The sequence below is a fragment of the Mytilus edulis genome, chromosome 4 (assembly GCF_963676685.1).
Source record: "Mytilus edulis chromosome 4, xbMytEdul2.2, whole genome shotgun sequence".
Lineage (NCBI taxonomy): Eukaryota > Metazoa > Mollusca > Bivalvia > Mytilida > Mytilidae > Mytilus > Mytilus edulis.
Window position 1 is genome coordinate 3,469,682 of NC_092347.1, and position 17,518 is coordinate 3,487,199.

Here is a 17,518-nt window from a genome sequence, read left to right on the forward strand (position 1 = left end):
AATTTATCTAGGCATTCTGTATTTTTGTTATATTTTTTTTCACATTTTTTGTCCTATACTAAACCATCGAACAGAAAAGTATTTCATAATAAAACAAAATGCCATGTTTCCACCATTTAATTTTTCTGCATGCGAACAGACAAGTGACACATTATAATATAATATATGACGGTTAACTTTTCGTCATGTGAACAGACAAGTCACCCGTCATTATATAGTACATGAATATTTTTAAAAGTATCTTACCATTTGGACAGACAGGACAACATTTGTAAGGGTGTTGTACATAAGTATCTTACCATTTGGACAGACTGGACAACATTTTTTAGGGTATTGCACATAAGTATCTTACCATTTGGACAAACGGGACAACATTTGTCAGGGTGTTGTACATAAGTATATTACAATTTGGACACACAGGACAACATTTATCAGGGTGTGGTACATAATCTACACATTCCATTTTAAAGCAGTCTGCGATAAGACACTGTGATTGACCATTCACACAATCACACCATTCACAAGGAGACTCCTTCCAATGACTACCTTCTGGATGCAGCTTTCCATATATGGAACACCCGGATGGTCGAGTCGGAAAATGAGGAAAAGTGAAAGAGTTAACTACCGTAACTAATATGATTATGATTACACTCCTAAATATTTTCCGTGTATACATTATAGAACAATTTTGTGAAAAAAATAAACTTATAGAGTTCTTATCAGCACGTTGTTAGGTCAGGTGTTACAGAAATGATCTAACTAGTGTATGACCCTCGTATTTGTAAACTTTATCGATTTTTTTGGTGTTGTTCCAGTCGTGTGAAAGACAGATTATTGTGCTGTTTTGTGTGCTGTCCTATTCTGTTTTACGTGTCCGTTTTTATTCTGTGGTTAGCATTTCGATATGTTCTATTGTATTGCTTATTTTTATATTTCTCTGTTCTGAATATTCTAGATTTTATTTGAGCTGTATTTCTATCATGTAATAGTGTCAATTTATTGTTATATTTAACAATGCAACAAACGTTCGAGGTTTGGCTTGCCACACTACCAGGATCAACCCACCATTTTTTCTTAAAATGTCCTATTCCTATCAGAAAAATGGCAGTTGTTATCTTTTAGTTCGTTTCTGTTAGTGTTGCATTGTCGTTTTTTTTTTGTGCAGTTCAGTATGTCTGTTGTTTTGTTGTTTTCCTCTTGTGGTTGATGTGTTTCCTTTCGATTTTGGTTTGTAGACCGGATTTGTTTTTTTCTTAATCGATTTATGACTTTCTAACAGTGGTATAGTATACAAATATCTCTTATAGAGGGGACATTTGTGCTATATTTATTTTAAGTTTGGGCCATTTTAAGGGGTTCCCTATTGGGAACCCCTGATTGTAATAAAATAAAAATGAAAAAGAGGTACACTGACAACCAATTAATACAGCAAAATTAGCAAGTTGAACACATCATCAAACAGCCATTGTAATGACAAGATCATAATGATTTGTTTACCCTATTCTATTATTTAACAATTTTTGGGGATTTTGTTTATACTTTTTTTAAAGCCGATTTTTGCGGCAATATGTTATCAGTTGTGTTATTTTTTTGGTGTATTCACAAAAAAAAGATACAATTTTGAAAATTTGTTTTACGCCTTTTCTGAGAAGGACAACTCATATCTTATATTATGATAAGCACACCATTGTGATATTCTTAGACATGTTAGATATATTAAGATCCATTAGTTTCTAAAGACGGTAAATATAATTCATGTAAAACATATTCGTTAAAACATTTATTAAAAACTGTCAGTCCAGTTCCATAATTTACGGTTTTACAGTTGACAAGGTATAATTGCACACTGCTTTATGTGCTGTCATCCCGAATCCAATTTGTTCTGGACATCTACACGTAGTATGGCTATCTACCTGAACATCTTTACCGGCTGCAATAATTTGGTTGCCAAAGTAACAGTTTTTACCTGCAATACAAATCAAATAAGAAGCCTTATTTCTATGTTCATCTTTCATCACCATAATATAAAAAGACCATAACAAATCTTCCTAAGTGCATTTCGAAGCATGAAGACTTGCACATCAAACATTTGAATATTTATCTTCTTTCTTTCATTAAATGTTTACATTTTACTTTTAAATATGAGTTAATAACTATCCTATTGGGCAAATTTATTACAATTATGACACACGCAACCGTCTTATAAAATATTATACATTGTACCTTTCAATTACACAAAGCTTTACTATCTCATTTTGTTTGGGAACACTGACGCCTGAACATTGCCATGTCGAAGAATTTATTCACCATGCATCATTTTGTCAATAATATAATGCAGACTTACAAATAACACGTTTAAGAGGAATAAACGATCGAAAAATCGTAATATAGTGAAAGATCCCGATCGAGTTATTTCTAAAAAAAATATGATATTGTTATCTTGTTTTCTGTAAAGATGTATATTTATAATGTGCCTGTGAGTATGGGTTGCACATATTTAGCAGCTAGATGAGCAATTCATTTTTCGCAGAATAAACTTGATATATTGTCCATCAAAAGTTTGCATAAATGTAATCCATAATTTACCACTCAACCACAAGTGGTCCATGTTAATGTATATAAACACTTTTAAATTAACTGAATTTTCAAATAACTAAGGCTTTTCTACCTCAGGAATAGATAACCTTAGCTGTATTTGGCAGAACTTTTAGGAATTTTTGGTCCTCAATTCTCTTCAACCTCGTACTCTATTTGGCCGTTTAACATTTTTTGATTCAAGCGTCTCTGTTGAGTCTTTTGTAGACGAAACGCACGTCTGGCGTATATATAAAATTTGAATCCTGGTATCTATGATGATTTTATTTAAAACAATCTCTGTATATGATGCAAATTTGGATATCTGCAAGAATATTTCACACCAGTCAGCAGATATGAATATTTCAGGAAGGGGTAATCGATATATTTTATTGATTTCCTTCGTCCATATCTTAAACGTCGAAATATGTTTTGCCTTTTAAGTGTTTTGTTATGAGCGTTACTGATCAATAAACTTTTGACGCTCGTCTGACGTACAAAACTGATATCGTGCACACGAGAAGTATGGTTCTAATAACTCCATAGTTTCATTACTGTGCATTACACTAACAGCGCAAACGGCGAAGTTCATTCGATATTAGGAATAAGCAAATAAAATTAACGGTACCAATTTTCTTGCACCAGATGCGCATTTCGACAATACATGTCTCTTCAGTGATGCTCGTGACCAAAATATTTGAAATCCAAAGCTTATATAAAAGATGAAGAGCTATAACCCAAAAGGTCCAAAAAGTATAGCCAAATCCGTGAAAGGAATCAAAATCAAAATGTCGAATATATACGTCTCAAGGCTACAAAAATAGAATGACTAATCAACTAGAAACTACAACTGAGCATAAAGAAGTTGGAAAGGTACAAAGGACGCAATTAAAGACATGCATGTAGTGTGTGTGTGTGTCTTAAAATGTTTGCCATTTACTTAACCATCAGATACTGATTGAATGCTTGATGTTTAACGCCTCTTTTAGCTCTGGTGTAAGTCGCAAGCACTTGCATCTGAAAGAAGGCGGAGTAGTGATGACTTTGTACTGTCAAAACAACCAGGCTTCGTTAGGACAACTGACAATCCTAGTCTACAAACATTGGACCAGTATCATATAATTAAAACGAATTTGCCACTTCGACATCATTTAACTTCTTGTCATAGACAAGTCACCCGTCCCGTCATAATATAATACATGCTGTCGTATATAAGTATCTTACCATTTGGACAGACTGGACAACACCTGTCAGGGTGTTGTACAGAATCTACACATTCCACTATAAAGCAGTCTGCGATAAGACACTGTGGTTGTCCATTCACACAATCACACCATTCACAAGGAGATACCTTCCAGTGGCTACCTTCTGGATGCATTTGTCCATCCCTGAAACACCCGGATGGTGGAGTCGGTGGATGAGGAAAGGTGAAAGAGTTAACTATCGTAACTAATACGATTATGATTACACTCCGAACTAATGTCCGTGTATACATTATAGAACAATTTTGTGAAAAAGAAAACTTATAGAGTTCTTATCAGCACGTCGTCAGGTCAGGTGTTACAGAAATGATCGTACTAGTGTATGATCCTTGTGTGTGTAAACTAAACGGATTTTATATACAAATACATGTATCTGTAAAAGTAAAGAAAATTAGTGCTAAATTCATTTTAAAATCGTTCTTTAAACTTTTTTTGAATTTGTACAGTATTACAGCGGCATATATGTACTTCCAGGTTAAAATAGATCAAAGATATATACCATGACTACAATTTTGGTAGAAAATGAATCTGAAAGCGATGTAAAGGACTTATGAAAAATTCGTATTTTTATCATTTTCAATAAGTAAACAACTATAAATAGTGAGAATTCCTTGTATTTATACAAATAGTAGTTTTTTTAATTAAAACTATATAACACGTTTTTGTTTTTGTATTAGCATCTTTTGAAATTTACAGTGTACACCATCGTGTCGCCTTGTCCTATTCAATATATACCTTGCTGTATGAAATCTCATCCGAAGTGAATCATTCAATATTGAAGTGTGTAGCAGGCTTAATTTTCAATAATTTTAGTTACAGCAAGCATACCAAGTCAGGTAAAAAAATGAAATCACAAAAATACTGAACTCCGCTGAAAATTCAGAACGGAAAGTCCCTAATCTTATGGGAAAATCAAAAGATAAAACACATTTTGAAATGAATGGACAACATCTGTCATATTCCTGACTTGGTACAGGCATTTTCTTATGTAGAAAATGGTGGATTAGACCTGGTTTCATAGAGATAAAATCTTTTACTTGCACGACAGTCGCATCAAATTTCACTATATTGAAAACGATGCGTGAACAAAACAGACATAAAAGATAAAGTTGTCACAACAGGGGTACATCAGTCATCATCTTACCAGAATCTCAATCAGAACAAACACAAACAAATATGTAACAAAGAAGCACAACGAAGCATTTATCAAATTAAATATCCACGTTTACTGCTTACTTATTTTTATATTTCATTTCAGTATGTTAATATCAACATATAAAAGATTGAAATATTTTAAGTCCTGTCACCGAATGGATAGACTAACATCAACTCTGGTGTAGAATCACGCGTTTGGCGTCAGAATGTAAACGTCACAGGTAGATATAAAATAATATTGTCGTTCAAAGTATGTAAAAATCATAATAGAACAATAACATAAAGGCGGGATGTTTAAAGTACAGAGCCACGTCATATGTATCAAAGAAACACTAGAGGTTTTTTTGTTGCACTTCAGTGTTCTGTTGTTTGATTGTTTTCCCTTTATAGTTGATGTGTTTCCCTCGATTTTAGTTTGTAATCTGGATTTGTTTTCTCTGAATTATTTTATGACTTTTGAACAGCGGTAAACGATTGTTGCCTTTGTTTAACGAAATATTATAGAATTTTTTTTTTCAATTTTGAAATTATAAGCACCTGCACCGCATCATCTAAACATTTAAAGGTAAAAAAAAAGAACAGGTTATTTTGTTGCTTGCATTTTCTCATGAAATGGCTTAAACAGTTGTTTTAATGAATAGTTTTTTTCTCCAAATACTTAGTTGAAACTGCCATCACTTTGTAAAAACATAATGAGAATTTTTGAGTTTGTGTTCGATCCCCATTTGAAATGTTTGAATGAAATATTATCAAGTAAACGTTAGGAAAACTTCAAGCAATCAATTATGCAAAACGCAAAATAATAAAACACTGAACTCTGTCAGCAAAAAAATCCCAAACAAACAAAAAGGGCATAAAGTCAAAGCCAAAAAGAATAACGAAGGACAAGAATACAAACAGAATTACGATAGCACAATAACACAACGACGAGATGTATACGTACCGAGCCAAGTCAAATGGAATTATCAAAAATAGACTAAACAGTTAAAGTAATAGTTTACAAAGACCCTAAAACATTAACACTAGAACACCCGATTAAGATGATAAACGACGTACATACATAGAATCTATACCCAAAGGTCATCGTGTATTAAGTTGAAGTTGATATGGAAAATTTATCAATAAGGTCTTAATATCGTCCGATGGACTTTTGAGTTCATCAAATATCATGTCAGATTCTGGTGACGTTTTACAAAGTCTGAATAACAGCTGCAGGTCTTGAATACCGAGCGAGTTGGGGAAATGTATATCGCATATGCAGATGAGGTTGGTATATTGCTACTAAGGTGGCAATATTACTTTTCAAATATCTTTCTATCTTTTTGTAATATTGATGCATTTGGTGTTTTTGTGTGAATGTGTGCTTTTAGTAGTGCTGTAGTTCAGTTGATGAAAGTCAGTGATCGCATTTTGCACTGTAATACACACCATCGGATAAGTTAAAATGTAATTATGAACAATATCTGGTATAAAAATCTGATCGCTATTTGTCCTTATTATAGGACATCACAGTAGTCCTATTCATGAAACAATAGAAAATGTATGACGTAACACGAAACAATAGAAAATGTATGACGTAACACGAAACAATAGAAAATGTATGACGTAACATGAAACAATAGGAAATGTATGACATAACACGAAACAATAGGACATGTATGACGTAACACAAGACAGGGATTGATGCATACTGAGTATCATAATCATAATCAACTAAAAGTAGATTTCATATGTAAACAAAAAAGAAGAGTAATGCAAGTAAAGCAACGAGGAAATAAGGAGATGCCAATAACAAATAGTCAGTAAATTAAAGTAACGATTTTGCCAACACTACGTTAACCTTTAAAAAGTAAAATCATAAAAATACTAAACTCCGAGGAAAATTAAAAAAGGAAAGTCCCAAATCAAATAATTGACACTTAAATTGTCTCTTGGCAATCAAATTGCAGAAAACCTGCCTAATTGACAAGAATATGTTGTGTGGTGTCTGCCTGATTGAAGTGATTCCCATATACTTGTATTCACATGTAACATATAATGACGTGTACGTTGTTCAATCACAGAATGTTTCAAATTCTAAGCAAGGACCAAAAAGGCATAAACGCAAGAGAAAATAAGAAGGCCTAAAAAACTTGCTCAGACAGTTGGGAGTCTTCTGCTCATAAATGTTGTTCGTTTTTGATGCACTCGGTGGCTATATACAGCAGCGTGGTTTAATTTCTATCAAACATGATTAAAACATAATAATTGTTGATCAGTTTACATTGACAACTTGAGCTGTAACTGTATTGACCCTGATTTCACACACAGCTCTCTGTGCGGTCATTCCAAATCCAAATCTGGTCGGACAGTGGCATATAGTGTGGTCATCAATTTGTACAGACTTTCCTGCCTGGATAATTGTGTTTCCTGCGTAACAATTTCTACCTGCAATCACAAGAATCAAGCTTGAGTAAAGACAGTGAGTAAACGTAAATGTAAAATCAATTGAACAAGGAATAGAATACACATAAAGTGTGAATTTCTATATTCTCAAGCGACAATTAATTTGTGAAGTCCCTACAAATGTAATCAGCTCACGCAACAAAACATGGAACGTTAGAAGAGCTCACCACGAGTAACTGAACCTTTTTAAAAAGCACAGTCAAATGCATTTAGTAAGGTGCTAATCCATTGGTATTATAACAAAATCTCTTATATTTGAACACAATATGTCATATATACATTAATGCGACACATTAATTACGTTACTGTAATAACATTATGTAAATTTATCAAAAGTCCTACAGTATTTAAAATTAAAATAAAATATAGTCAAATGAAAAGATTTCAACGAAAATTGTCAGGAATTAAGACAGCACCCTAGGTAAGGTGAAAACAAAGCGGAAGCTAACATTTTGTTGTGTATCATTCTGATGACTCAATATATCATAGATCTTTCGTTATACTTGTATGAGCCTCGTTGTAAGTTACGATTCCGTGATATTTTATTTAGATTGCGCACATTTGAACCAATACGTTATCACACAAAAACACAGAAATGAGATTCACAAAAATCACAAATAAGTATACTGAATTATGCAAACATTTCGTCGCAAGATTATTTTTGTGAAACTCATCAGTGATACACGTCTTGACACCAAATCAGAAGTAAAATCGCACACAATCTAGGCTAGTAATGAAAAACATTTTTTAAAGGTAGGTATCAGTTCTTTTTAAACATTCTAATGAATTCATATTAAATAACTTTCACTGCATTGAAGCTTAACTATCTCATATGATAATTTGTTGGTAATCCCCAGTACAATGTAATTGGAAACCTTAGAACAGAGTATATAAATCATTTTCAAGTGCGCATCACTTTAAACATTATCATTGTCGTAAAACTGTTGTTTGACGTCAATAATCAAAATCTTACTGATATGTTTAAGATCCGGAAAAACAAAGTCTATATCACGAAGTCGTAAAAACCAAATGTTTGAAATTAAGTTTCAGTATTCAACGGTATGCTTCTTTTTTTCCTTTACATTTCTAAATATATCTAAAATTTTATTTATCCCTAAAAGCTTTTGCTTTGATGGAAAGCTAGAACCAATTACCCTTCTAGAATAATATACAATTACGGTTTGAATATAGCCTTGAATGGTACTGTATTTTATACTCTCGAACCATCGAAATTTATAATCAAATAATAGATGAGCATGTATGTTCTGCACTGATTACTTGAACTGTTGTATGTCAGATGTAATATAATGCTTGTAACTTAACATTTGAACAAACGAAGCAAAATTTAGTAGGATCATGCACAGCGTCCACACACGTTGGCATGAAACAGTCTGCAATCGCGCATATCACTTTGCCTTCATTACAAAAGCAATGCTCGCACGGGGTTGGCTGGAAAGATTCGCCTTCTTTATATAATTAACAATCCTTCCTGCACCCAGACACTACGGATATAGACGGTAAAGGATCGACACAATAAACAAGTTGAAGAATAAGGACACTGATTAACAGGAAGTTCGCCATGTACCCGAAAGGTTTCAATGTAATGCGCTTGTGAAGTACGAAAAGTCTTATCAGTTGAACGTGATCCACAGTAACGTGAGTTCTCCTGATAATATCTCAGTGATTTATTTGTTTTATCGGATATAAATATTAATTGTAATCTACAAATTTGCTTAATAGCTTATTTTTAAAACAAAGAGTTCGTGCTGTTTAAAGTTCGATTATTTTTTGTTAGAAATTTGAAAAATTTAAGAGAAATAATTTGAGGGGCTTTTTGATATGCAGAAAAGTGTAGTTACGACGACAACTGGTAGATAGACCTTTCCCCTATTAGTTGTCTGAAGTAACTGGTCACCACAGCCTTTCCTTTGAATACTGATATCAACGAAAGCCGAGAAGTCTCACCTATAATTCAAAATTCAGAATTGAGAATTCGGCATTCAGAATTCGGAAATCATTTTTATCAAATGTTTTAACATTCATATTGTAATAATTGATATATGTTGCAATTGTGATATGAAAATTATATGCCTATTAACTACTCCACCTTATATAAATATTTTATATATTTTTACTGTCAATATCTATAAGGGGGTTATTTTTCGTCATATCTTTATGTTTTTGCTGTTTTATGAATCTACCCCTGTAAGTATCCGGGTCAAAATGCCCCCCCTCACCATCTTCCCAACATACACCCCGACGCTGTTTTTCATTCCTTTCTTTCCATTAACTCCCTCAAATCATGTCCATTACACGATAATATGAATCACAACAAACATATGGAAGACAACACAAAAGAAAAGCTAGCGTTGTATGAAAACAAGAGATCAAGTGTTGCAAATTATCGGATCATGTTTCGCATATTCGTACCATTAACACGTTTAAACCCGCTGTAATTTTTTGCACCTGTCCTAAGTCAGGAATTTGATGTTCAGAAGTTGTTGTTTGTTGATGTGTTTCATAAGTGTTTCTCGTTTTTCGTTATTCATATAGATAAGACCGTTGGTTTTCCCGTTTGAATGGTATGACACTACTAATTGTTTTGGCCCTTTATAGCTTGCTGTTCGGTATGAGCTAAGGCTTCGTGTTGAAGACCGTACTTTGACCTTTAATGATTAACTTTTATTAATTTTGACTTAAAATGAGAGTTGTCACATTGGCACTCATATCTCATTCTTATATCTATTGCCACAATAACACCATGACGGAATTGTGTTATTGTGCCTGTGAATGTCCGATTAACGTGTATCCCATATCTATTTAACTGACGTGTTATTGGTACAATCAATGAGTCTTCCAACCTCAAAGCATCACAATGTATGGGGTCGTAACGGTTGACTAAGTAACATTTATTTTGAAGTTGAAATCATCCTTTCGTATTTTTTACGGACTCCATCACGAGTTGGTTGACCGTTATCGAACAACCGTTTCATATATGATATCGAATATGTTCCTAACGTTTTAACTACAATCCTCTTCCCTCTCATGAATGTGACCTACTGAATAAGACTATTTACCGGGTTTGTAATAACATGAGCAACACGACGGGTGCCACATGTGAAGCAGGATTTGCTTACCCTTCCGGAGCATCTGATATAACCCCCAGTTTTTGGTGGGGTTCGTGTTGCTTAGTCTTTAGTTTTCTATGTTGTGTCATGTGTACTATTATTTGTATGTTTGTCTTTTTCATTTTTAGCCATGGCGTTGTCAGTTTATTTTCGATTTTTGAGTTTGACTGTCCCTTTGGTATCTTTCGCCCCTCTTTAACATGTATTTAGTTATGATGTTTTTTTTCAGGGTTCGGCTAAATAACGTGTTGTAAGTATTATTGTTTGTGGTTTGAATTCTGTATGTGTGGTTCATTTCACATATGTCATTATTGTTAGTATGGTCGAGCTAATTTACATTTTACAGGATAAAGTATCGTGCTAGGTCAAATCAGTATATCGTGGCCACAGCATAAAATTAATATAACCTTTCAATACCTTCATATTTATGATAATCAATTAGACTAGTATAATGAAAATAATTGTGAATTTCTGAATCTCGTTTCATATAAATTTCAAGATTACATATACTTCACAACATACGTCAATGTTTGTGATGCCCAGTGCTGTCGTTAATGAAGGACGTTAGTTGTTATTTTGCCGTTTATATGTTGTAATGTACTAATATATTATTTATTCATGCGTGCTTTTGTGCTGAGTTTTCATGAGTTTGTGTTTACTGTATTCCTGTCATGTAGTATTGCTATTTTATCGGTATTTTTTAACTTTGCTATATATGCGGGAGATTTGTCAGGAATATGGCAGTGGTTATCAAATATACCATTTCTATATATAATAGCGATTTTTTTGTTGCACTTCAGTGTTTCTGTTGTTCCGTTGTCTTCCTATTATAGTTGATTAGTTTTTCGGTTTTAGTTTGTAACCCGGATTTGTTTTCTCTACATCGCTTATGAATTTTGAACTGCGGTATAGTACTGTTGCTCTTTTTAATTGCATTGTGAGTGCAGCTGGTAGCAAGGGCTGTAACGCACAATTTCGGAAAAGATTGGATAGTCGACGAACGTTTCTTGATGCACTCTATAGTTAGATACAGCTGTGTTGTTTAATTACTAGGCAAATAAATGAAACATAATAACTATTGATAAATCACAACTATTTTAATCAGTTTACACTTTTAACAGTTACACTATCGACCCTGATTGCACACACGGCTCTCTGTGCGGTCATTCCAAATCCAAATCTGGTTGGGCAGTGGCATGTAGTGTGGTCATCTATTTTTACAGATTTTCCTGCCTGGATAATTGTGTTTCCTGCGTAGCAGTTTCTACCTGTAATCACAAGAATGAAGCTTGAGGAAAGACATTGCATTAACCTCAATGATACAGCAATCGAAGAAAACATAACATACACAAACAGGTTTACAGAGCACCTTGCACACAAGAAACGATACAGCTGTAAATAGAAGAGTGCGCCGAGGAACGCACTAAGGGATACACAAAAGCAACTGTTAGGTTTTATTTTGCAAAAAGCATGCATACCATGAAAAAGCAGTCTTTAACGTGATTTGAAAAGAATCAAATTAGAGAAATTAATAAAAAGAAGCGTAAACCGTACCCTAATGAGACTGAGACCTTATAACTTAACCGGTGGACATCTATATTGTATCATCGTCATGCTACTGTCGCATAAATGCCAACCCCTCATACTCATTCTATATATACGAAATATCTGACTTTACTCAAATTCAGACTCAAAGTCATCAAATCAATATAATTATTTTCATAAAATGTACAAATTACTTTAAAAATGTTGTATACCACTTCTAAAAACTGTTGTGTACTTGAATTCAGCATTCAAATTGTTAATTGATTAAGATATTAACATTGTTAACATTGAAAAGGCATTTAAGTGTTTAGAAGAATTATCTTGTCTTTTGCATCAAAGGAAAGCTGGAACAAAAATTTCAATCTTTTTATATTTTTTAAACCGATTTCCCAGATTTTTTCTTGCACGAGTAACACAACTTGTTACCACATGTGACACATGAACTGCTCATCATTCAATAACAATGAGCTCGAGTTCAACCCGGTGTTTAATGGTGTTCATGTTGCCCCCACTCTATGTCGTGGGTTTTAGATTTGTCTTTCTTTTTGGCGTTTTTTTATTTTTGCCATTGCGTTGGTTTTTTTTATTTGTGAGTTTTGAATGTCGCCTTGATATCTCCAGTCTCCTTTATTATATTTATTTCGAATGTTTGAATTGTTTGTATACAAGCTTAGGGTTATACTGTAGAAAGATTATTTGTATACAAGCTTAAGGTTATACTGTAGAACGATTATTTGTATACAAACTTAGGGTTATACTGTAGAACGATTATTTGTGTACAAGCTTAGGGTTATAACGAAAGAACAAAATGATAATATGTACTAGATGTAATATAATGTTTGTAACTTACCATTTGGACAAACGGAACAACACTTTGTAGGATCACGAACAGCATCTACACACGATGGCATAGCACAGTCTTGTATTGCACATAATACTCTGCCTCCATTACAAAAGCAATGCTCGCACGGGGTTGGCTTGAAAGATTCGCCTTCTTTGTATAATTTACCATCCTTACTACAACCAGACACTACGGATATAGACGGTAAAGGATCGACACAATAAACAAGTGGAAGAATACAAACACTGATTAATAGAAAGTTCATCATGTTTCCGATAGATGTTCGTCTATGTATTCGTGGAGTACGTATAGTCTTATCAGTTAAACGTGATCCACAGTAAATATTTTATATTATCTATCACAGTTACATCAGATTTAGATATTTATTTTAAACTATAAATTGGCTGAAATGGCTAATTTTTAAGAGTCCATCGCGGGATAAAGTGCGATAAGTTTATAAGAAATTTGAAATAATTTCGCTAATTCTACTAACGCGGGTTTTGAAATACAGAAAAGTGTAAGAACAATGCTTAGACCGTAACTATTTATCCGCAACTACTTGACTTTACAGCCGTTCCCGTAAATACTGATGTCACAACAGAAAATGTCTGATACCACAAAAGAAAAGTGATTATCGTATGACCACGTTGTCGCAAATGATCGGATCAGGTATCGCAAATTTCCGAGGGATTTTTTAAATTACAGAAATCTATATATTGCGGAAAATGTCAATTATCTCCCTCCAAACCAGAACTGCATCGAACACATGATTCACCAGGTAGAAAGGATACATTATCTTAATTGTAAAATGATTATTTTTCGTTGAATTTTTTAAATTATAAAAATGAGACATACAAATTACAAATAATAACTAAAATCATTTACCCCAATCATGTATAGGATCTTTGCTATATAATATCATGATTCAAACAGCACTGTCAGATGCTATATGCACAAACATGCACCCAAAGTGTGAATTTATGTTTACCAAGTATAGTCTCCACTATAGAGTGCCATGATCGTAACAGCAATGCCAATATTAAACGTCAACCAAGTAGGAAGTCTTCACTTTTTTTTTTAAAGTTTCATGTTTCAAACTGTTTATACACGAAATATACTTCAATGTATATATGCTATCACCTCTTTGTTCGCTAGAAGAAACTTTTGTTTACCAATACGATTACCATGGTGTAAAATGTCAGAAATTTAGAAAGTGGTATAACATTTTATTTCTTTGACATACCCGCTTTCCGTATGTCAGCATTTTAATCATAACTATCTTTTGTTTTGCCTAATGTCAAATTGATGAAAAGAGTTTATTTTACATATTATAGTAAGTTAAGTTTGAGCGTTCCTGATGAAGGTAACTAAAGAAAAGAGATTTGGATGCTAAGTGTGTATTTTGTTTTAAAGCACTAGGTCGATACCGTTGCTGTTAGAATTTTAACCCATATAGTATCATCAGCTCAGAAGTCAGCGCTTCGATTTTGAAATTATTTACATGAAATCGTTCATAAACTGTGCCAACTCCCTCGGGAAAAGTTACTTTGGTGATTGTTATTTTTAGATCTTTTGTGGTCATATAGCTTTTCAACTGTTTCGGTTCGTAAAAAAACCTTCGGATTTCTAACATTCGGCTTTGGACATTCATTCAGAAAAGCGCCTCGGACGCATACAATTTGTAAAGTGTTGTTTTTATTTTTATAGTGACTAGTGGCATTTCAATGAGAATGTGCATTTGATAGAAGATATATGGTCATTCAATATACAAAAACCTTATAACTACTTGACGAAACAAATACAAACACGCTGTTATTGCTGTCCTCCATCTAAAATTCACAGTGATCAAAGCTTGTTTAAGACGATTTCTAGCATCAATTGCAGTTGAATTCTTTGCTAGATGTCGTGCTTTGTCAACACTATGATATAAATATAATCTTGTCTAAATACTATGATCATGATAATTGTATATACTCTATAACTTATTACAGCATTTTTAGCGTTTGAGAAAAAATTATGAATAAGTAAAATGACAAATAAAATACCAATAAACCTTTATATCATGAAACAGCAAAAGAGGTAGGACCAATATTAATTATGTATAGTCGTTTATATTCAAATTCAAGTATGTTTTGGGTACTTTCGATTTGATTTTGCTCAAACGTGATTTAAATTCTGGAGAAGCTGGTTCTATCTCTTTGATCTACGTTTGTGTAATACGGTTACATATATCATTGTTTTAGTTGTACTCTCGGTTTGTCGTCCGTCATACCGATATAAGAGTACAGTGCTAGACTAATTTTTAACGAACGTACTTTTAAGAACACTTAGCTTTTCCTCTGATCATGGTAAAAACAGAAAGGCTAGAATTTTTACAATAGATTCGAGACCATGATGAATATGTATTGCTATAATTAAAAAAAAACCGATGAGCGGCAACACGACCCTGACATTAAAATATGACCAAAATATAAAATATGCAATCAATTTAAAGAAAAACTGTCGTGATAATGACTGATTAAACGAATTTACGAAGACATATAAATAAGTTTTTATTTTTATTTCCCCACAATCTTGTGAATAGGAAGACTGTCAACTGTTTGATAACAGGTTGCCACCAAAACTGTCATGTCGAGAGATATTCTGTCTGGACACTGACATATTGTATGCTCATTCAGGTAAACCTTCCTACCAGCTGGTATGATTCTATCTCGTGCCAAACAATTACGTCCTGAAATAAAATATACACATCAGTAAACAACTTAATAGTTTACAGAATCCTTACGAGTTTGTTGATAAAACTGCTCATATGAAATATTTTTTCTGATATTTTTACAGAATCTTACTATATATTCAAAAATGTAGGTACCAACTTCAATCCCTAAATGTTACTATATTAAACCGCGTTGTAGTACGTTATTTTAACCTATTACCAAGTGTGTACTTATAGGTTCTTCCAACACTTCCGAAGCACATGACATTATCCCCGGTTTTGCTGGGTTTCTTCTGGCTCAGTGTTTTCTAGGTTGTGTTTAACAGAATGAAGTTTGTCTTATGGTTGTATAGTGTTGACTTTTGCAATGACGTTGTCAGTTTGTTGGACTTGTTGGAAAATTCTTGAAGGAAGAAAACAGTCCATGTAGGTTCGCTTTATACTCTATAATCAACGAGACAATGTCTTGTATACCTTCGGGTGCTGCATGTATTCATATATCTTTCCTTCTTCCGTAATTAAAAAAAAACATGTACCATGAACTAAATTTTAATAATAATTTTGTAACTACCAAGGCACTTTTTAACCATATATACGTTGGAATACACTTACCGTTCGGACATACAGGACAGCACATGTTCGGGTCATTAATTGGATCAACACAAAGTGTCACCAAACACTCAGCTACGTTACAACTAACGTTTCCTTGGTTACAGCTACAGTGTTCACATGGTCTGGGTTGAAAATTGGATCCTTCTTGGTAATATTTTCCATCCTTATAACATCCGTCAGTTTGTGGTTTAGCATTCACAAATAGTCCAAGAATTATACAACAAGAAGTTAGAATGAAGAAAAACTTCAACATTTTGTCTAAATGAAGTTCAATAGATATAGGTCACGAAAGATAAGAATAACCAATAATTGTATAACACTTCTGTTGACTTACAAGAAGAAATTTATCCTATTCCTTTGAACAAATTGTCTGTCGTTCTTAAATAACACGTTTTTGTATGATGCATTTGAATAAAACAAACTGTTCGAAATGGACATAGTTTTTTTTGCTTATAATTAAGCGGATCTAAAAAAATAAATGATAACAACACCGTTAATTAAATTTCATGCGACCTATGCGTTTATCCTGAATAATGAATGAAATCCGAACATTTAACAATGGTAAATTTAGTTATATGAATAAAATCATAGTTGGGTCAATATGACAGAAACACACCAACACGCACATCTTAACAGGTCAACATTCAGTTTTCCACAAAAAACATGTGACTATATTATACAGCAAACTCTAAATTGCCAAGAAATTAGAAGTGAACAAATTTACACAGATTGTAAAATATTTATTATCAATACCAAATACCCAAAATAGCAATAATTAAACAGAAATGTCGAAAGACAACCTCTGACGATATTCCTGACTTGGTACAAGCCAATTTTCATGTGACGGTGTTTAACTTAATTTAGATCTCAAACTTTCGCCTTTAACTTTATCTGTGCACTAAAAAACGGTTCACACAAAAGAATATACAATAAAATGTTCGGGAAAATGTTGTTTGTGCTGTATTTAGACCCTTCTACAACAAAATTTGTTTTACATGCACACGAATAAAAATTGCGGTTTTTATCCAACGCAATCATAGGTTTGAACGTAGTTTTCAATTTAGACTTGTTTATATTTTTTCGTTTGGGCTTGTATCATATTTTACTTCCGGTTTATATGAACCGTTCATCCTATATTGACTCTTAAAATTCATGAGTCTATCTTAAATTGAGGGTAAATTATATGGCCTTCAAATACCGTTTCGATCCCTAACATCACTGAAGAGACATTTATTGTCGAAAT

General features: G+C 33.1%; 1 protein-coding gene and 1 long non-coding RNA gene across 2 annotated transcripts; both read right to left on the reverse strand.

The window, feature by feature from the left end:
• Positions 1-1,767: 1,767 nt before the first annotated feature.
• Positions 1,768-13,218, reverse strand: LOC139518630 (cysteine-rich motor neuron 1 protein-like). The gene is made up of 6 exons (XM_071310106.1): positions 12,960-13,218; positions 11,675-11,832; positions 8,772-8,885; positions 7,376-7,418; positions 3,799-4,107; positions 1,768-1,966 (listed from the first exon to the last, which is right to left on the reverse strand). Exons 1-6 carry the CDS (start codon positions 13,216-13,218, stop codon positions 1,812-1,814), a joined length of 1,038 nt encoding a protein of 345 aa, XP_071166207.1. The 3' UTR covers positions 1,768-1,811.
• Positions 13,219-15,477: 2,259 nt separating this feature from the next.
• Positions 15,478-17,233, reverse strand: LOC139518757 (uncharacterized). The gene is made up of 2 exons (XR_011663447.1): positions 16,276-17,233; positions 15,478-15,681 (listed from the first exon to the last, which is right to left on the reverse strand). It is a non-coding gene; the product is annotated as an uncharacterized lncRNA (long non-coding RNA).
• Positions 17,234-17,518: the final 285 nt, after the last annotated feature.